This window comes from Heteronotia binoei, chromosome 11 (genome assembly GCF_032191835.1).
Source record: "Heteronotia binoei isolate CCM8104 ecotype False Entrance Well chromosome 11, APGP_CSIRO_Hbin_v1, whole genome shotgun sequence".
Taxonomy (NCBI): Eukaryota; Metazoa; Chordata; class Lepidosauria; order Squamata; family Gekkonidae; genus Heteronotia; species Heteronotia binoei.
The window spans coordinates 8,675,999-8,698,022 of record NC_083233.1 but is presented as its reverse complement, the minus strand read 5'-3'; the positions used below and the strand labels follow the sequence as shown (position 1 = coordinate 8,698,022).

The following is a 22,024-nucleotide window of genomic DNA, read 5'->3' as shown; positions in this document are numbered from 1 at the left end:
TCTTCGGGTTTTTTTTTGGGGGGGGGTGCTGTTTGGCCTAATTTCCATTGTTTAAAAGGCCACTTTTGTCCCCCTTTTCCTGGTTCTGGTTTTTTTTTTTGGGGGGGGGTGTTGTTGACTGATTTGGCCTGAGCTTTCTTGTTGCTGAAAAGGCCACTTTTTAAACACTTGGCCTTTTGTGAATCTGCTGGTTTTGTTTTGGTTTTTTTAAATTACCTCTGGTTGGTGTGGGGGTTGGCGAGGGTGTGTGTGGGCTGGGTCACTTTCTTGTTTTTATAGAGTAGATTATGTGTTCTGTGGCAAGGAAGCTGGCACCTGGGTGAGAGACCCAGAACCAGCAGGCTTGTTGTGGTTGGCCAGCTCTCTCCATGTTGTTTGGGGCAGGGCTGGAGAGCTGGCATCTGTAGATTGTGTGTTCTGTGGCAGGGAAGCTGGCACCTGGGTGAGAGACCCAGAACCAGCAGGCTTGTTGTGGTTGGCCAGCTCTCCCCGTGTTGTTTGGGGCAGGGCTGGAGAGCTGGCATCTGGGTTTGCTGCAGCCAGGTCTGCAGAGCAGACCTTGAGCAGATTGTGTTTTGTGTGGCAGTGACGTTGGCAACTGGGTTTATATTGCTTCCAGGCCTGCAGGGTTCATTGATTTCAATGGCCCATAGGGTATAATGATGGAATAGGGGCACCCTTTTTGGGTGCCCCTGGAATGGGGTCCCCTGGCCCAATCTTTTTGGGACTTGGGGGGGTTGGAAGGGAGTGTCCCCTGCAGGTCCCCTGCAAATTTGGGGGCTCTCCCTCAAACCCCCTCCCCTCCATGCGGCTTCAAATATAACCTATTTGCCATTGATTTCAATGGCCCATAGGGTATAATAGGGCCGTATATTCGGTAATAGCCGCGCATCTACCGTATATGCGGCTTTTCCGAATGCGGTATTCAGGAGTATACGGGGATTCCGAATCCCCCCCCCCCCGTATACTTCCGAATCTGTGTAAAACCGAATTTTTTTTTTGCACATCCCTAGTCCCTTCCCACCTCAGACTCCGCCCTCCCCGGGCACCACCCCTAAAACCTCCAGGAGTTTCCCAGCTGGAACCTCTTCAGAGGAGCTAGGATCTGCATTCTGTGAGACTTGGAGGTAATTACTTCTCTCAGGAGGTAACAAGACCAATCTTAGAATCACAGAGTTGGAAGGGGCCATAGAGGCCATCTAGCCCAACCCCCCGCTCCATGCAGGATCAGCCTACAGCATCCCTGACAAGTGTTTGTCCAGCTACTGCTTAAAGACTGCCAGTGAGCAGGAGCTCACCTAGTTGTCTCAGTTTAAATTATTCATTGTGCAATGGTGATGACGATAGACATTGCTTTATTTGGGGAGCTGTTTCCCACTGTGGCTAGGCCTATTAGAAAACCAGGCACTTCTCCCAAATGTTGTCTACTGGGCAGCGCTGGTGCAATCCAACAGCTCTCTTTCATGGTGCTATCCCTGGAAGGCAAAAGGAAGTTTTAGGACCCAGGGGAGTGCATTTAGCAGTGTATCAAAGAGGTCCCCCAGGGTGGCAACAGCACTCCTATTCATTGCTTACTGCTTCTTTCACCTCTTCTTGTGAGCAGCGGCCAGCCCTCCCTAGGCTCCACCCCCAAAACCACCAGGAATTTTTCAGGCCAGAGTTGGCAACCCTTAGGTGAATGTAGTTGCAATGGGTACAACTACTGAACAGAGAATTCAATACAGAGAAGACTTCGCTTCTGTAATATTTGATGATGATGTAATATTTTTACACGCTGGTGCTTTCTACTCCCTCCCCCCTCCGTCTGTTTGATCATGAAGTATTCAGCTTCGTTTACCAAAATAATTCTGTATTAACCAGAGGACACAATGAACTTTCTCAATTTGTGTGGTGGTGGCAATTCCAGTTCTGATGGCTAGCTCAAGAGTTAAGGTAAAGGTGAAAGCACCAGTCATTTCTGACTCTGGGCGATGTCGCTTCACGACATTTTCATGGCAGACTTCAAGAGTTACAGAGAATTTTGGATGATGATACAACAAGAAATCTCCAAAATTTTGGGTTATGACTTTAAAAAAACTGCAGAGACTTTTTTGCTTGGATTACAATTAGAAAAATTTCCAAAGGAAGACAGGACATTAATTTGGTACTTGCTCTCAGCTGCTAGGACATTGTATGCGCAGCTGTGGAAACAAGAAAAAATACCAGAGAAATGGGATTGGATTGTGAAAGTTTTATCGTGGAGTGAGATGGACAAACTAACTAGAACTCTAAGAGACTATGATCTAGATATATTCAAAAAGGAGTGGAAGAAATTTAAAGGATATATGGAGAAAGAGTGGAATGTAAAAAGACATTGGACAATTTTTTAGTATGGATGAGGGAAAAAAAAATATTGAACTTTGATTAGTTACTGGTACCTTTAGTATTGAACTTAAATATATAACTTCAGGGAAGTCAAACGAGGGAGGGAGGGGGATTGAAATATCATATGGGTTAGTACAGGAAATTTATAATTAAGTTTTGTAACCATATGTTATCAATAAATTATTAAAACATAAAAAGAGTTACAGAGTGCCAAAAAGGTTAAAAACCCCTCGGCTGGGAAGTTCTCACAGTGTTTAATGACCACCCAGGGGATGCTGAAGAGTAATAATTAATAAGCTTATTTACTCTTAATATGGAAGAATTAAAAATGTGTTATTTGTAACTATTACCTTTAGGGCTTATATTATTCTACAGAGGCGCCTACAGTAGGGCTTCTCAAGTGACCTTCGGGCACCTATGGGAGAGGATTAGGGATGCCAGGGTTGGGCGGGTGGGGGAGGGCAGCCACTGGTAGTGAATGGGGAGGTAGAGTTGCCAGATCCAGATTGGGAAACTCCTGGAGATTTAGGGATGGAGCCTGGGGGCAGGGGAGACCTCAGTGAGGTACGATGTCCTAGAGTCCACCCTCCAAAGCATCCGTTTCCTCCAGGGGAACTGATCTCTGTAGTCTAGAGATGAGCTGTAATTCTGAGGGATCCCCAGGCCTCACCTGGAGGCTGGCATCCCTCGAAAGGATGCTCCTTCTGAAGTATCATTGGACCCGGACCACACCAGGACTTTAGAGGTAAAAACAGTCCTTTGATCCAGAGAATGGATTAATAGGAAACCATATAGTGTGGTAAGTCGTGTACTTGAAGGAGGCCTGTTGCATGTTACTGTTTCTTCCTGTCTCTCCACATTGAGTGTATGGCTCTTGAGGGACTTTCTGCCGCTCTGTGTTGTATGTTGAGATTGTGGTTCAGCAGCTTTCTGGAAGAAGTGGCTGTCTGATTAATTGCTTGTGATCTTTCTTTTTTTTTCCAAGAGAGACCCAAAATTTATGAAAAGGAGACTGATTTAGACAAGAACAAAGACCAGGACCTGTTCACAAAAGGAGGAGAATACAGCCTCAAGTGCACAGCAAGCGGGATCCCTCTTCCCAGCATACACTGGGCGTGGGAGGCATGCAGCCCTCAAGACAATCTGTAAGTAGAAGGAGGATCTAGATTTATAGCAGCTTATCCTATTTGCAACATTCATATTAAAGCTTGCACAGGCCTCTGGTGGGAATACTGCATTTGTAGTAGTTTGCTAAGTTGTGTGAAGGGAACTGAAATGTACCTGAAGTAAACAAGGAAGTGTTTCTGACAGGGTCCCTTCAAATTTGACCTAAAACCTGATTTTGGCCATAGTTGAAGACGATGTAAAAAGAGCTTTACTGGGTTGTGGATTGTCTGGAAATCTCCCAGAGTGTCAACTGATCTCCAAACGACAGAGATCAACTCCCCTGCAGAAAATGGCTGCCTTAGAAGGCAGACTCTTTGGTGTTCCCTGCTGAAGTTCCTTCCCTTCCCAAACCCAGCTGTCCCCAGGCTCTACCCCAAAAGCCTCTAGGAATTTCCCAACTCGGAGTTGGCAATGCTGACGTTTCCTGACATTCTCTCTTCAGCAAAGATCAGTACGTAAGTCATCTCTGGGAAGTTTACAGGCAGCATGTAAAGGCAGCAGTGATTGGCTAGGCTCACCAGGTAATGCTGGCAACTGGCAGGGGTGGGGGACTTACTGGTGGCAGGAAAGGCTGAAACCAGCATCTCAGCATCCTTGTTGGCAATGCGACAGCATCACTGGCAGCAGGTGCTAGAGGTGGTGTCATCGCATCGCACAAGGACCCCATGGTGTTTGGGCAGAAACTCTATGTAGCAGGGGTGGCCAACGGTAGCTCTCCAGATGTTTTTTTGCCTACAACTCCTATCAGCCCCAGCCAGCATGGCCAATGGCTGGGGCTGATGGGAGTTGTAGGCAAAAAAACATCCGGAGAGCTACCATTGGCCACCCCTGCTATATAGCGGAAGCTGTGAAGTTTTTGCTCAAATACTAGAATGTCCCCACATCACTTGCATCCTGCTGGAAGTGAGATGCTGGTGTAGGCCTCCCCTTTTGTTGGTCAGTCCCTCAGCTGGCCAGCAGATCAACAGTTGGGGGGGGCGCATTGGGGGATGGCAGCTGTCATTCATTTTCTGTGGTATATTGCTTCATGACTTGGTTTCATTTATCTCTTACGGCTGTTGATAGGTTTTCTCCTCTGTGAATTTATCTATCCTAATTAAACCATCCATGCTCCCTGTCTGAGGATGCTGGGGAAGAGACATAGCAAGGATCCCTTCACGTTTCCTCTGTATGGGACAGTCGCTTGCAGTGTTCCCGTCTAGGTGCATTTTTGTAGGATGTGAATTAACAGAGCACTGCAGAATGTCAGCACCGAGTGTTGTAAAGTGTGAGCAAGGTGGGTCACATATGAGTTGTGTCTTAGGGCAGCGCTTTGGCTCCCAAGTTCCTGTGGTCTGTCCCCGGGTTCTCAGGCCCCAGCAGACCTATCGCCCCATCGCTGAACTGCCAGTCAGGAGACTAACAGCCTAAGACTGCCAAGTGCATCCCCGCTCCCCGGTCACCAGCTTGTCTCCAAGGGGTTAAGGCCTTTTCCGAGAACGAACAGCTACCAACAAACATCTATATCCCACTGGGGAGTTTTGAAAAAATCCAGTTGAAGCAGCTGCTCGGAAGCAAATAAACAAGCCCCGTGCAGGATGTTATATCCTTGGATCTTCAATGCTGGACATGGAACACAAACCGAGCCAGTTTTGCCGAGTTTTACTGCTCAAGCTGAGATGTTCAGAAACGTGGACAAAGAGCCAACACAGTGGAACTCAGTGTGGAATTGGAACACGGATTGGCTCACAGTGTTGTAGAGGTGGCAACACTCACATTTTTGTTGTGCTTTTTCCAAAGTGCATTAAAATGAATGTTTCTTTCTGTGGGTCTCTTACGCTGCTTCAGCTAGTTACCTAATCTATTGCCTAGCCTTGTTTCCACCCAAGAATCTCAGAAGGTTGATCTGCCATGTTGATCCGCAGTGGAAGAGCTAGGTCTGAGTCCAGGTGCACCTTGGACACTAACGAGGCCTCGCGGGGAATGAGGTTTTGGGGTCAAAGCTCCCAAGGGAGCCTGTGCTCCCAAATATGGTTGGGGTCTGAGGTGCTATCTGTTTCTTCCAGACACTCCATTTGACAACAGGTTTTTAAATCTCGCGTAGCAGGAAGTAGCAGCTTGTGGCACATCGGTTTCTAATCTCGGCAAAAAGCCAGAGGATGAGCACCAAGTTCTAGTGGACCAGTGCTGAAAGGATGCCCCAACCGTTTTATGGTAAGGGCGGGGAACAAGGCTACAGAGAACCCACAGCCGGTAGAAGGCATTGCTAGGGCTGTATTCAAAGCTTAACCAAGGTTACAAAGCTGTAACCACTGGTTACAGATGATCACAATCTTTGGCTCCCTCCTGCCAGTGTGAGGTTTTGCCCAAGTTCAATCACAAGGCTCCTTAAGATGGTTCAAAAGAAGCTTTAATGATCAGGTTAAAGAATGATGAGGTTAACCTATGGAGAAAGGTTAAAACGCTTGGGGCTCTTTAGCTTGGAGAAACGTCGACTGCGGGGTAACATGGTGGAGGTTTACAAGATTATGCAGGGGACAGAGAAGGTAGAGAAAGAAGTCCTTTTCTCCCTTTCTCACAATACAAGAACTCGTGGGCATTCAATGAAATTGCTGAGCAGTCGGGTTAAAACGGATAAAAGGAAGTACTTCTTCATCCAAAGGGTGATTAACATTTAGAATTCACTGTCACAGGAGGTGGTGGTGGCTACAAGCATAGACAGCTTCAAGAGGGGAATGGATAAGCATCTGGAGCAGAGGCCCATCAGTGGCTGTTAGCCACAGCTTATTGTTGGAACTCTGTCTGGGGCAGTGATGCTCTGTATTCTGGTGCTGGGGGGGGGGCACAGTGGGAGGACTTCTAGCCCCACTGGTGGACCTCTTGATGGCACTTGGGTTTTGTGACCACTGTGTGACCCAGAGTGTTGGACTGGATGGGCCATTGGCCTGATCCAACATGGCTTCTCTTATGTTCTTATGAGGCTCGAAGCAAATATTAATGGCATGCATCAGAAGACCAGGTCTTGCAGACCCGTGGCAATTATAGGTTACAAAGTAATGGCTTCCATTTTCTGCACCTGCCAAAAGTCTTTTTGATTAATGGCCCTGCTCACACAGTGTGTGGAGTCTGTGTTAAACTGACCTGGTTCTGTTCCAAATATCTTTGTTCCGGATATTATTGATCAAACTGCCATACTGCAATTTGAATCACTCCGCGGTGAAACCGTCTTCTGCCATCCACACGACGGCACCATGCAATTCTCTTTTTTTGTTCCCCCCACAATTATGTGCATAAGCGCATGATGTGGATAAGCACATTATGCACATATGTGCATGTGCGCATAGGTCAGAAAACATTACATGGTTATGCAGTTATGCACATATTGCTAAGTAGTAAAAAAAAAAAATGGTGACTGTAAACCGGACGTCTGAGGCTCCTTTTGCTCTGGGACAGCCTTCAGACATCCAGAAGTTGGGTAATATCGCAGCAGAACTATCCAGACGGAGAAAACTACGAGGTGAAACCGGACAACTCAAAAAACACTGCAAAGGAGAAGTAAATTTCTAGGAACAAATTCAATGGGGTTACTTTGTCGCTTGTTTCAGCCAGAAAAATCAGCTGTAGCTGAACATGCACTTCAAGAAGGAGACCACGTCATCCACTTTGAAAGAACTGAAGTCCTTTCGACGGTCTCACATTATCATACCCGCCTGAACAGAGAAGCTATTGAGATTTAGAAACACCAGCACAATGTTAACAGAAAGGAAGAAGGCATTTTCATCCACCAATCTTGGTACCCAGCTCTGCAAAACACCCTACAGACTATAAATTGCAGAAAGTCTCAGAACAACCAGCAAATTCCACAGAACAATCAGCACAGTCAACAATCATCTTCCTTATCTTCAAACCCCTTCCAACCCTCCCAGCAATTAACACGGAACAATGGTCACATTCAACAGCCAGTTTCCTTATCACTACCCTTCCAGGAAGCCCCACCAAACAATGGGCACATCCACAAACCAATTGCCCTTTCACCACACCCCCTCCAGCCTAGAAATAGCAGCTCTCCAGCAGCCCTGGCCCCACTCAATGCACAGCAGCCAAGAAGGTCAGAGCGCCTGCTCCGGCTGCAACGCCACTGAGGATGTTCTCCGCAGCTGAGAACGAAACGTCTGGAAGGAAAACTTTCTCCAGTAGAACGCGGCACTTGATCCCAAAAGATTCTACAAACCCTAATGGGGTTACTGTTCATGTATACAATCATGGAAGTGAGTTAGTACATCATATAAATGCAAATGCAAAATAACAATAGAGCATTAACGAGGAGGGTAATAATGCCAGCAAAACACACAGTAGTGCCATCTCAAGCTATAACTGTCAGGGACTTGTTCCTGACAGCCAGTATTGCCTAGCAGACAGAGGGACAAGGATCCCACCCCCACCTTGTGGTCTTAATGAGAACCTGGAATGGGAGAAGATTACTAAACCCAGATCTCCCACACAGGAATTGTGTGCATAAAGTGCCTTCAAGCCACAAATGACAACCCCAGCAAAGGGCTTTCAAGGCAAGTGAGAAGTAGAGATGGTTTTGCTATTGCCTGCCTCTACAGAGTCTTCCTTGACGATCTTCCTTCCAAGCACTGACTCTGCTAAGCTTCTGAGATCTGACGCTGGGATGCGCCATGTCTCCTTCCCTCTCACACTGGAATTAAGCAAGTTAAATGTGAGGTGCTTGTGAAGGATCCTTCAGACAAATAGAGTTTCCTTTGTTTCTGTTGAAACATTAGCAGAATGACCCATGGGGAGAAGCCTGAATGGAGCACACTGGTGAACACCAGTGGGGAAGTTTGGGAGCCAAGCCTAACAACTCGACTTGCTCTTTCGCCCTTCTCCACGGCGAGGAAGCTGGAGTCAGGTTTTCCACCCTAAGAAATAAAGGACAGATGTGAGAATATAAAACACTGAATGTGCAGCCTTTTTGATGTTTTTCAGGGGGGGAGGAGTTGGTGTTGTTTGAAAAACATTGATGGAAAATGTTTGAAGTCCAGATAGCTGCTTAATTTGTTGTCCAAGGTCACGTCTGGTGATAGTTCATTGGGTGAGCAGCCAGGCACACCTTTGAGATCAAAGCCTCCGCAAGATTTTTGGAGGAGCCACTTTTCACAGGGCTCTGGGCCTATATTTCACACACACACACACACACTGCCTTGGGGTCTCAAGATTTTCTTATGAGAAATCTCAGGATGGGTCTCAATATAACTCTGATCTGTTTTCCACACTATCACCAACATATGTGTGACTAGAGGTCAGTGGAGTAGAAATTAAGAACATAAGAGGAGCCATGTTGGATCAGGCCAATGGCCCCTCCAGTCCAACACTCTGTGTCACATAAGAACATAAGAGAAGCCATGTTGGATCAGGCCAGTGGCCCCTCCAGTCCAACACTCTGTGTCACATAAGAACAGAAGAGAAGCCATGTTGGATCAGGCCAATGGCCCATCCAGTCCAACACTCTGGTCGTTTTCGCACTCACCTTCCGCCGGCGCGACCCCCCTCTTCACCGCGCAGGATCTGCGCGGATTTTGCACTAAACGCTGCGGAGCAGCCAGAAAAGCCGGAAGCTTCCGTCGCAAAAGCCGCGCAAACGCCAAACTGCTTTTTGGCGGTTTCAGTTTGAGTGGCTTTTGTGCCGGGAGCTTCCGGCTTTTCTGGCTGCTCCGCAGCGTTTAGTGCGAAATCCGCGCAGATCCTGCGCGGTGAAGAGGGGGGGGGGTCGCGCCGGCGGAAGGTGAGTGCGAAAACAACCTCTGTGTCACATAAGAACAGCCATGTTGGATCAGGCCAATGGCTCATCCAGTCCAACACTCTGTGTCACATAAGAACATAAGAGAAGCCATGTTGGATCAGGCCAATGGCCCCTCCAGTCCAACATTCTGTGTCACATAAGAACAGAAGAGAAGCCATGTTGGATCAGGCCAATGGCCCATCCAGTCCAACACTCTGTGTCACATAAGAACAGCCATGTTGGATCAGGCCAATGGCTCATCCAGTCCAACACTCTGTGTCACATAAGAACATAAGAGAAGCCATGTTGGATCAGGCCAATGGCCCATCCAGTGTGTCACATAAGAACATAAGAGAAGCCATGTTGGATCAGGCCAATGGCCCATCCAGTCCAACACTCTGTGTCACATAAGAACATAAGAGAAGCCGTGTTGGATCAGGCCAATGGCTCATCCAGTCCAACACTCTGTTTCACACAGTGGCCTATATATGTATATACACACACACACACACACAGTGGCTAATAGCCACTGATGGATCTCTGCTCCATATTTTTATCGAATCCCGTCTTGAAGCTGGCCACGCTTGTAGCCGCCACCACCTCCTGTGGCAGTGAATTCCACATGTTAATCACCCTTTGGGTGCAAAATGCATCCTGGATTGAATTTAGGCAATGACCTGTGGGCTGTTTCAATGTTCACTTCCTTTAGTGCAGTTCCTTTGTGCATAGCGCTGATTTCACTACTGTTTCTTTCCCTGCCAAGCATGGGACGGAAGCTTGTGAATATGATTTAAAAAAACAACAACAACCACACAGCTTTGGGACCAAGAGACAAGACTGAGTTCTTATTCTCCTGCAAATGTGAAAACATTGATTACTTTATCTGTTTCATCCCTCCCTTCCTCCAAGGTTGGTGTGGGTTGTTCTGTGGTCCTCCAGGATGGGTGAGGAGCAAGGGACCAACACAGTGAACTTCATGACTGAACACCAGGCTTTGAATCCAGATCTCCCAGAGCCAATTCCAAACCCTAGATTTTTAGCTAGATTACTTTAGCTTCACTGGATCATTCGGGATACATAGTTGTATGAAGCAGCATGCATTTATGTTTCTTACTTAGAGGTACGATGGCCCAGGTTAGCTTGATCTCGTCAGCTCTTGGAAGCTAAGCAGGGTGGGCCCTGATTAGTATTTGGATGGGAGACCCCCAAGGAAGTCCGGGGTCAAGACACAGAGGTAGGCAATGGCAAACAAGGCTAGAGAATGTCTCTTGCCTGGAAAACCCTGTGGGATTGACACAAGTCATCTGTGATTTGATGGCACTTTTCTCCACCACCTGCTCTGTTCAATTAAGAATGGGATGGTGGACTAAATGACAATGGGCGTTTTCGCACTGACCTTCTAGTGGCGCGACCACCCTCTTCACACCGGAGGATCTGCCCGGATTTCGCACAAGAAGCGCCGGCGCACCCAAAAGAGCCGGCGACTTCCGTCGCAAAACCCGCTCAAACGGAAATCGCCAAGAAGCAGGAAAACGTTTGAGCGGGTTTCGCGACGGAAGTCGCCGGCTCTTTTGGGTGCGCCGGCGCTTCTTGTGCGAAATCCGGGCAGATCCTCCGGTGTGAAGAGGGTGGTCGCGCCACTAGAAGGTCAGTGCGAAAACGCCCAATGTATTCATGACTGCTTGCACTGATCTCAGCAGTTTGAAATGAACAAAATTCTGAACCTAACCAGTCAGTGATACAGCCAGTGTAAATATAATTGCAGAGTAAGTGTCTCTCTCTGCTTGACCTCCACGCCTGCCTTATCTCTCCTTCCAGAAGCTGGAGGAAGATTCTTGTGGGAAACATACCCCTTCCCAATTTCCTGCAGCTGTTTCATGCTGCCCTAGTGGCTGGCCCAGTGCACTACTGTATAGTATGTTTTGAGATATCTTCTTTGAGACTGTCTTGAAATGATATTCAATGAAATGAAGAAAGCTGCAGATATCACCATCTGTAAAGGAAAGGACATCTGTAAAGGAAAGACATTTCAGCAGGGCTCATTCAGCAGTCGCCAGTGTTGTGAAAAGACTCACATATCCATCGTCCAGTTCAGTGGCAAGTTTTGAGTGCTCACAAATAGCTACTCTAGTTTTCTAATAATATGGCTCTTGCAGAAATTGGGTTTAATTTTTTTTTTTACTCTATCCAGTCCCTTAGGAAAGGTTCCCCCCCCCCATGATGTACTAAAATGTAGGCTATAATGTCAGAACGCTCACTGCAGTTTGGTAGTGGGGTACAGAAAACGGAAATGCTAAGGCCTTACCAAAAGCACTCTAACTTTATGGTCAGCTTCCTTGAACTGTGAGGAAAGGTGGGGTATAAATGAAGGAAAGGAGAAAAAGACAAAATTGTGTCCCTTAGAAAGGAATTGCAAGGAGACAGGCGAGGACGCAAGGAAACAGCAATTCGGGATGATGTACTGGTTAGAATGTTAGATTAGGGTTCTGGAGACTGTTCTTTAAATCTCCACTTACCCAAGATGCTCATTGGGTGAGCCTGGGCCATTGGGCACATGGTGGATGAGCTCAGTTCACAGACCCGCTAATTATTTATTTCCATTCCATATTGTCCACCATTCTCACTGGACTCAAGGTAGATTACAGAGGATGAATCAATATGGTCAAGAGACAACCCTAAGCATTAAAATGATGATATTCAGATAAAGTGCTGTGATCAGAATCAAACGGTGGGTGGGGGGTACCGTGTCCATTCCCCTGAGCCCCTTGCAGGAAGGAGAAGAGGGAGAAGAGGGATTCGGGAAAGGGCTTTGCCGGGGGTGGGACTGCAGGAGGTGGAACAAAGTGGCTTTGCATGCTCCCCTGCATTTCACAGCCAAATCTATGAACTTGGCAAACAGAGAGCCTCTTTCTGAGCACCAGATTGCTGGTGGTTGCCCTCTGTCTGTGACAGTCATTTATTTTGCACTTGCTTTTCCTGCCCCGTGGTGCAGAGTGGTAAAGCTGCAGTACTGCAGTCGGAGCCCTCTACTCACGACCTGAGTTCAGTCCCGGTGGAAGCTAGGTTCAGGTAGCCAACTTGAGGTTTACTCAGCCTTCCAGCCTTCCGAGGTCAGTAAAATGAGTCCCCAGCTTGCTGGGGGGAAAGTGTCGATGACTGGGGAAGGCAACGGCAAACCACCCCATAAAAAGTCTGCCGTGAAAACATTATGAAAGCAACATCACCCAAGAGTCGGAAACGACTGCTGCTTGCACAGGGGACCTTCCCTGCACTTTTAAGTGCTGATTACATTTTTGTCCTTTAAGTTAAAGATTTGTGAGACCCCATGTGATGTAGCAGTTAATGTCAGACTAGAATCTGGGTGAACCAGATTGGAGAATTCTCCCTCCCCTCTGCCATGGAGGCTTGTAGGGTGACCCTTGGGCCAGTCACACACTCTCAGCCAAACCTACCTCACAGAGTTGTTGTTGTAAAGATAAAACGGAGGAGAGGAGAATGATGGGAGACACCTTGGATCCCCTTTGGGGAGAAAGGGGGATATAAACGAAATCAATAACTATTAGGAAGGGGATCGTGCTGCCGTCCATGTGTTCTAGATATGTTCAGACCTTAGCTGCTGCTGCTGTGTTCAATGAAATGCAAGGCAATGCCTTTGCATTCACGGCCATTGCCACATGAGTTATCTGCCCCATGTTGGGAAGCAGGGTCCTCCCCCCACCCCCTCCCTGCAGCATTGTGGTGCATTTGTGCATCTCCCAGGGTTTCCTTGGCTTTCCTCTCATCTTTCTCTGATTTGCTTTGCTGCCAAGTTTTGGGACAGATTGCAGGAAAACCTGGATAAGTGAAATGTGGGTGGGGGAATTTGGGTTTTCCTGCCCACGTGGCAGCTGTTCTCCCACACAGGGTCCCCACAGGAGCCATTTCTCATTCCGTGTCCCCACAAGAGCGGGCCAGATTGTTTTCCATTTTTTTTAAAGGCAGGTCAATATCATTATATTCTGTCATAGAACATAACGGCAATATGTGTAACAGTCTCTTTAAATCCCAGGTTACATTTGTGTTTGCTTGTTTGTTTCTTTAAAGTCTCTCCATCATGGAGATACATGGGGAAAATCATCTCTCTGCAATGGAAGGAACTAAAGACTTTTTTTAAAAAAATGCTGCAAATTCAAATCAGCTTTTACCCGTATTATAATAATGGTAGAACTATATTCAGTTGCTGTTGTTAAAAAACTGAAAAAGTGCCTGGGGTGGGGGTGAGGTGGCAGCCCCCACCGGGGGACTTGGGAGAGAAACTGCAGGGAAACCTGTATTGTATTGGCTGCTGCTGCTGCGGTAGCGACAGGGAAATCACAAGAGCTTGTGCCTATGTGGAAATGCATGTACTTCTACATGCTGCATCAATTCCATGTTTCTGAGATATAAAGCCTAAAGAACATCAGCTCCTGGTAACACACATTTAAATCGCAAAGGGAACAATATGGTGTCCTGACCTGGATAGCCCAGGCAAATCCGATCTCATCAGATTTCAGAAGCTAAGCAGGCCTGACTCTGGCAAGTACTTGAGACGGGAGACCTCCTTGGAATACCAGCAGTTAGGAGGTGGGGGCAGGTTTATTCAGCCACTGCCCTGAATATCCTCCAGGCCCCTAGTAGGGGTCAGTCACCAGAACTTGCAGGTGCACATACACTCTCTTGTACACACACACACACACACACTTAAAATACAACCCCCCCCTTTTTTTTAAAAGGGAACAATATGGACAAAGAGTCATTTACCAGGAACAGGAACCAGACAATAGGAATTGTACCTGGTGAATAGGGCAGGGGGTATATAGCTCAGTGGAAGTGCATCTGCTTCGTGTGCAGAAGGTCCCAGTTTGGTGTAGTGGTTAAGTGCGCGGACTCTTATCTGGGAAAACCGGGTTTGATTCCCCACTCCTCCACTTCCATCTGCTGGAATGGCCTTGGGACAGCCATAGCTCTGGCAGAGGTTGTCCTTGAAAGGGCAGCTGCTGTGAGAGCCCTCTCCAGCCCCACCCACCTCACAGGGTGTCTGTTGTGGGGGAGGAAGGGAAAGGAGATTGTGAGCCGCTCTGAGACTCTTCGGAGTGGAGGGCGGGATATAAATCCAATATCTTCATCTACCTCACAGGGTGTCTGTAGTGGGGGAGGAAGGTAAAGGAGATTGTGAGCCGCTCTGAGACTCTTCGGAGTGGAGGGCGGGATATAAATCCAGTATCTTCATCTACCTCACAGGGTGTCTGTTGTGGGGGAGGAAGGTAAAGGAGATTGTGAGCCGCTCTGAGACTCTTCGGAGTGGAGGGCGGGATATAAATCCAGTATCTTCATCTACCTCACAGGGTGTCTGTTGTGGGGGGGGGGGGGGAAGGTAAAGGAGACTGTGAGCCGCTCTGAGATTCTTCGGAGTGGAGGGTAGGATATAAATCCAATATCTTCATCTACCTCACAGGGTGTCTGTTGTGGTGGGGGGGAAGGTAAAGGAGATTGTGAGCCGCTTTGAGACTCTTAGGAGTGGAGGGCGGGATATAAATCCAATATCTTCATCTACCTCAATGGGTGTCTGTTGTGGAGTGGGGGGAGGTAAAGGAGATTGTGAGCCGGTCTAAGATTCTTCGGAGTGAAGGGCAGGATATAAATCCAATATCCTCTTCTTCCAATATTCAGTCTCCAGCATCTCTAGTTAAAAGCATCAGGTAAAAGGTGATGGGAAAGACCTTGTCCTGACAGCCTGGAGAGCTGCCATTTTCCTTCATCCAGAGCACCCAAGAAAGTCATTCTTGAGAACATTCTCAGCTGACGTTCCCACTAAGGGTGCTTTGCTCCAGAGGCCCCCAAATCCGGAGTCTGGTGCTATCAGCTGGCAAGTGCAACCGTGCAAGCATTCCTGAAAGTGTGGAGTATTCACAAGGACCCTGCAGCAAAAAAGGCTTTTAAATAGGTCTCTGTAAGAAAGGTAAACAAAAAAAGAAGCACGTAAACAAGTGAAGGATGCAGGATTGTGAGTCTGTTGATTTCAGTGTTACTTGTTTTAATTTTCAGGTGCAGAGAACAGGGGCAAAGAGCTGTGGTAAACCAGATCACCAGCCATGAAACTGCATCCCGAGCCAATACAATCAAGGACATAGAGGAAAAGAATGTCCGGCAAGGTGACAAGGATAAGGTATGTCGCTGGGAATACTGACCTCATGCTCTGTGCTGTGCATGGAATAGTTTTCTTCTGGAACTTCCCAGGGACCAGTTTCCTTTGAGTACCAAATCTTTGACATGCTTGAGATTTTTCCACCCTGGGATCACATTCAAATCTCCTCTGTTTATCTAAATTCTAGACTCTGGCAATGATGTCACTTTGTCCTTTTCAAGCTCTCCAGAGTTGCATGACTCCAAATGCCTTCTGGGTGTCGAGCCTGAGAAAGTGCATCTGAGAGGACTCGGCCATGCAAAGTCCTCCAAAGGGAATCCAATGAATGTGCCCTCTCATCTCTTCAAAACATTACACTGTCTTTGGGGACACTTTTCTGCCTTCAGTACCCAGTTCCGACTGCTCTGACTTCATGCCGCTGTCCCTGAGCTGTGGATTATGTTTCTAGTCTCACCACACTTTCTGCACTTTGTGAAAACTCTCAGTTTCTAGGGAAGAGAGAAATGAATTTGGGTTTTCAGAACCATTGCATATTCTTTCTCTTGATTTTATAATCTTTATTGGTTTTAACTACAAAAGAAAGAAGCATACGCATAGATACATAAAAGGGGGGGGTATATACAGAATGGGAAAAGCAGGGGGGGGAAGAAAAATACAAATATATCAATTTTAAATCTACCTCCGAAAAAAAGTATCCAATTCGTTCTACATGCAAGTATAGAATTCTCCATATATTTTACCATCTTTATCTTCCATTATAAAACATTTTTACTAAGCTATTGTTTGCAATACAAGTCTAAACAGTTCTTCTTCAACACATATAAGATAAGTATAAACAAGTCAGAGCGGTCTCAGCACGGAACTACCTGCTTTGGCTTAACCATGTTAAAAACACAAACTAGTTTGTTAGTTTAACGCTATCCTCATGAACATAGACACAAAAATTTCATATCTTTATCCTTAAGAAGCTACAAAAAAGAAAAGAAAAAAAACAACATAGTTTTTTGTCTATCTCAATATGAACAGTTTCTCCTGGGAAGCATACTGAAAAACAAATCTACCAGTTTACAAAACGTCTGTGCTATTTCTTTCTCTCATCCCTCCACCTATCTAGTGTTAGGGAAATTCTGTTTGAAATTCTATTTCTTTATCTCAAACAGTCCTATGGATCACTGGCTCAAATAATCATTGAGAGGCATTTAACATGAAAAAGCAAAAACATATTTATTTCTACAGGGGAAGGGTACCGGGAGGTGAAAATAACAAACACTATAGAACAACATCCTCACACTAGAAGATCATGTGCTTAATGGAGGCTACTTCCCCCTTTTTCTTGACCTCTCTGCCTGAACAAAGGAAGTCACCTGACTAACTGACCAAACAAACAAAACAGGTTTTCCCGCTTCTAGACCTTGATTGACAGCAGTCAGTATCTTCTCCCCAGGTCATGCAGACAACAGGGAATCAGGCACAGTGTTAACCCTATAATGACTGGAACTTTAGAACATTGCAAAGGTCATACAAACAGATATATATTTCCAACATCTAGACCATGCTCTAATAAAAAAGAATGCTTAACAGCATAGCATTCCAGCAGCATCAATGATACGAGCTCTATTATCAGGCCCAGACGTAGCTGCTAAAGGCCTTGCAGGTCAGACAGACAGACCAGATTTTCCCCTAAAGGTGACAAAAGATGCATATAAACTTCAGGGATATCCCTGAAGTTTGCCATCCCATTGTCCAGAATATATACCTGCCTGGGAACTAAGACCATGGGAGAGGCCTTCCTGACTGTCCCACCAACCCAAGAAGCTTGTCTAATAGGCACATGAAAGAGGGTCTTCGGTGGCAGCCCCACGATTATGGAGCAGCCTCCCCAGGAAACTGTGCCTGGCCCCCTCACTGTCAACCTTCACAAGGCGCTTGAAGAAAGTTTAATTTAGGACTGCATTTGACTAATATGAAAGAGCCCCGTGGCGCAGAGTGTTAAAGCTGCAGTACTGCAGTCCTAAGCCCTGCTCACGACCTGAGTTCTATCCCTGGCAGAAGCTGGGTTTTCAGGTAGCCGGCTCGAGGTTGACTCAGCCTTCCATTCTTCCGAGTACCCAGCTTGCTGGGGGGAAAGTGTAGATGACTGGAGAAGGCAATGGCAAACCACCCCGTAAAAAGTCTGCCGTGAAAACATCGTGAAAGCAACGTCACCCCAGAGTCGGATGGGACTGGTGCTTGCACAGGGGACCTTTCCTTTCCTTGACTAATATAGTTTATTTTATTTATTAGCAGTCCTGATTGGAGATTTTAAAATACATGGGGGGTTTTGTAAACTACCTCGAGTTCCACAAGATGGCTAATAACAGTTTTAAACAACGTCAATTAATAAAGCTGGCTGACTGCTGTTCCTCTCCTTCCATGTGAGGCAAGCAGCCCAGGCTCCTGCTTTGAACGGTAAACTGCGCAAGAGAAGGAGTCCTTCCTCCCACCCATACCTGGCTGCTGTGGCCATGCTGCCGGCAGACAAACCCCCCTTCCTCCCCTCTCCTTGCAGCGTTCCAGGTGCCAGACACCCTGGCATATGGTGCTTTCTCAGGTTCCTTGGCATCTTAGCCATAGCCGTGGTAGCTTGGATCCATTGATAGGCCAGCAGAAACATAAGCGGACTAATGCAGTTCCACTTGTGCAAGATCTTGTGTAGGACCTTAAGCTTTCCGCCCTATATATCTTTGTTCCCAGTAACTGGTTGCACAAGAGTGGAAAGGCAGGTAGGAATAGAAGGAAGAGACAAACTGACCTCTTTCTTGCAGTCCCCAGAGTAGCAGCAGCCAGTGCTTCAGCAGGTATTGCCACCACCAGGGTAGCAGCCGCCTGAGGTCCACTGCCAGATCAGGGGTTGGGGGGGTGGGGAGGGTGTTAGAGGTTTATGGGGGAGCTGGCAGCTGAAAGGGACTTTAGAACTCTGGAGAGGAGAAAAGAACATTTCCCCCCCAAGTGCTTTCCAACATTTCTTGGAATTGCCAGCTTAATTCCAAATTGAGCTTGTGGGATATAATATAGTGGGTTCAAAGCATTACAGAGATGAGATCATAGCGAAGACAGCTCTTTATTAAGGGAAGCCTGGTGAAGGCTGCTCCCAACAAAGACTGACTAAGGGCCTGAGGGCCTAACCTATATACAACTCTAATTTCCCGCGCTAGCCTGCCATTGGTTCATTCAAACAGGCAGGAGTCTGTGATTGGTGCAGGGCGGCAGGTATTTGGATCCCACTACCCATTGTTATGCAGTCCCCAAGCTCTGCTTTCCTAGCTCCAATGAGCCGGCAGGAAGTACAGACTTTAAGGCACATACATAACAGGGGAGATCACCAAACAATATAAAAACTAGTAGCTCTCTCTGTCAAGCATCGATAGTTCGCAATAATCAAGCTTTTGTTTTTTAATCAAAGACTTGCTTTATTGAAACTCCATGACTTGCTCCAAGGACGGATTCCTTGGAAGTAATAATTGACACAGTATTGAATAGTATCTTATAGACTACTTCAAAAGGCAGGGTTACAGATAACTTCAAAAGAATAACATAAGGATGCAAATTGCGTTGAAGGTTCAAAAGCTACTTGCTAGTATCTCTTTTATGACTAAGGAATGTTAACATCTCCATTTCTCACACATTCTCTGCTAGCTGATAAGACATGGCTGTGTGAATCTGGGGGAGAGGCACTTTACACTGTTAATACAAGGTTACACCAAACATCCTGGAGTTGGAGGGATTTATTATGCATCCACAGGAGGGAAGGGAGAGCGGGGGGCGGGGGAGTGAAGAGAGGTATGGATAAACCAGCACTTAGAAATAGCATGCTTGACACTCTCCTCCAGTGATTTCTGGAGGTTGTTCCATAACCTTCGGACTGCAGCTCTAAAGATCTTGTCCCTTGCTGCAGATCTCCAATGCAGAAACCTCTGAAAGGATTTTAAATCACATTTTGGTACATGGAGAGGCACTCTCCAAAGTTTGCATCCAATGGCTTCACTGTCATCAGAGCCCCTTACAGAAGTTTAGGTTCAGTCATGAAATGATCTATCAGTTGGATAGCTTAAATGGTAGAAAAGAGCAGGAGTCCAGCAGCACCTATGGCAAGGCAGCAGCTTTCGTGTCTCATAGAAGCTCCTCCCCCAGGGCCACAAACGCTGTTAGTTTTTAAGGTGCTCCTGGGGTCATGCCCTTTTCTGCTGCTGCAGACAAGACTCACATGGCTGCCCATCTCAGTAGTGACTGATAGAATTTAAATAGCACCAGTGATGAGTAAACTTTTCCAGGCTTGCCTTTGTAAGGACCCAACAAATGATGAGTGACCTTGAAGAAAATGGGGGGCAGGGGGTGGGGGGGGCTCCTCATTTTCTGGGCCCTGCCCTGAGACCATCCACCCATCTGCCCTCAATAACCTCTGACCGAGATGGTCCCAGGAAACAGAAAAGAGGGAACGTTGGTTGGCAATTGAAACAATATCCTCTTTTCCTAGCTGTCGCCCAAACAGAAAGGGCATTTTAGTGATGCAGTGCGGCAGTGAAAAAGACCCCAGAGTAATTCCTAAATATAAAGAACCTCTGGTGTTGCACTGAGAAAAAAACATTTGGAATTTCTTTTTCAGTAAAAATTTCCTAATTTCTGTAGCATGGAAAAGAAATTAGATTTTCCTTGTCACAGAACAGTAAGAGAGCAACAGCACCAGCACCCGAAATAAATTATGCAAAATTAAGAACATAAGATTCTGTCAATTTCACATGACCTGCTAATTTTAAAAAGGAGCAAGAGTCCCGTAGCACCTGAAGGAAAGAAAAGGTCCCCTGTGCAAGCACCACTCGTTTCCGACTCTGGGGTGATGTTGCTTTCACGACGTTTTCACGGCAGACTTTTTACAGGGTGGTTTGCCATTACCTTCCCCAGTCATCTACACTTTCCCCCCAGCAAGCTCGGTACTCATTTTACCGACCTTGGAAGAATGGAAGGCTGAGTCAACCTCGAGCCGGCTACCTGAAAACCCAGCTTCTGCCGGGGATGAGCAGAGCTTAGGACTGCAGTACTGCAGCTTTCCCTATGAACACTTCCCCTATGAAGAAAGGTTAAAACGCTTGGGGCTCTTTAGCTTGGAGAAACGTCGACTGTGGGGTGACATGATAGAGGTTTACAAGATTATGCATGGGATGGAGAAAGTAGAGAAAGAAGTATTTTTCTCCCTTTCTCACATTACAAGGACTCGTGGGCATTTGATGAAATTGCTGAGCCGTCAGGTTAAAACGGATAGAAGGAAGTACTTCTTCACCCAAAGGGTGATTAACATGTGGAATTCACTGCCACAGGAGGTGGTGGCGGCCACAAGCATAGCCAGCTTCAAGAGGGGGTTAGATAAAAATATGGAGCAGAGGTCCATCAGTGGCTATTAGCCACAGTGTGTGTGTATGTATAAAAATTTTTGCCACTGTGTGACACAGAGTGTTGGACTGGATGGGCCATTGGCCTGACCCAACATGGCTTCTCTTATGTTCTTTAACACTCTGCGCCACGGGACTCTCTAGCACCTGAAAGATTTACACAATTTGTGACGGGGAGGAGTTCATACAGTGGCTCATGAAAGCTCCTCCTCTGCCACAGGCTGTGCTAGTCTTTCAGGTGATCCTAGACTTTTGCTCTGTTCTTCTGCCACAGACAATCATGATTACTCATCTTGATACTAATTTTAGTTTTCCTGGCAATGCATTGGGGGGTAAAAATGACCCCTGCGCCACCAGAGTAAACACTGTGATGTACAGAAAATTACTGGGGGGGGGAGGGGGTACAAAACTCCACAAGGCAATTGGACCTCTTAAGATGGAAGAATTCTTGGAATATGCAGTTGTTACAGCGGTATCTTCTTCGTGGTCTCTGTGCTTTACACTGATGAGATATGGTGCACCTGTGCAGATCCCGATTGGTACTTCTAAAGTCTAGAAAAAAAGGATTTTTGCACCCTTCCCAGTTGGCATGCATGGTGCCTCTACCATGCATGCCCACTGGGATGGGCACGAGGAACCTGCCAGTTCCTTTCTGACTGCCACATGGGTAGGAGTTTACCTTTCTTCCTCTCGTCAGTACTCGATTGCCTAATTTTCGCTTTGACTTTTGACTTGTTTGTTTTTCCTACAAAAAAGTGGACTTGGTGAGTTTCACTTGCCAGGAAATAATCCACCCCCTCCTTTCCCCAGGGAGGGAAACATTTTTCCCCTTATACATCCAACCTTCCATCGGTGCATGGAAAAACTCTGGGGGTCTTTCAAACACTGCAAGAGGTGCGGCAGCAAGCTCCCACCCCCCGACAGCCATGACCTCTGTCTTCTCTGTCTCGGGGAAGCACACAAACTGGAGACTTGCACCCACTGTGCAACATTTTCTCAACAAACCCGAAAGAAAGAACCAGGCAGTGAGGCTTTGCATGGCTCTTCTGGAAGCTGCACTCACCACACCCACCAAGGCATCCCTAGCGGACCCGGGTCTCACCTCCACATCGACCCCATCCACATCGATGGTCCCGATGCCAG

At 46.8% G+C, this 22,024-nt stretch overlaps 1 protein-coding gene across 2 annotated transcripts in view; it reads left to right on the top strand.

Moving 5' to 3' along the window:
* LOC132579251 (vascular endothelial growth factor receptor kdr-like) overlaps window positions 1–22,024 on the top strand; it is a 242,832-nt gene that overhangs the window by 83,947 nt on the left and 136,861 nt on the right. For both annotated transcript variants that reach the window (XM_060249494.1, XM_060249493.1), the window contains exons 9-10: window positions 3,350–3,509; window positions 15,359–15,479. In XM_060249494.1, coding sequence (XP_060105477.1) covers window positions 3,350–3,509; window positions 15,359–15,479 — 281 coding nt within the window. The remainder of the gene's footprint in view (window positions 1–3,349; window positions 3,510–15,358; window positions 15,480–22,024) is intronic.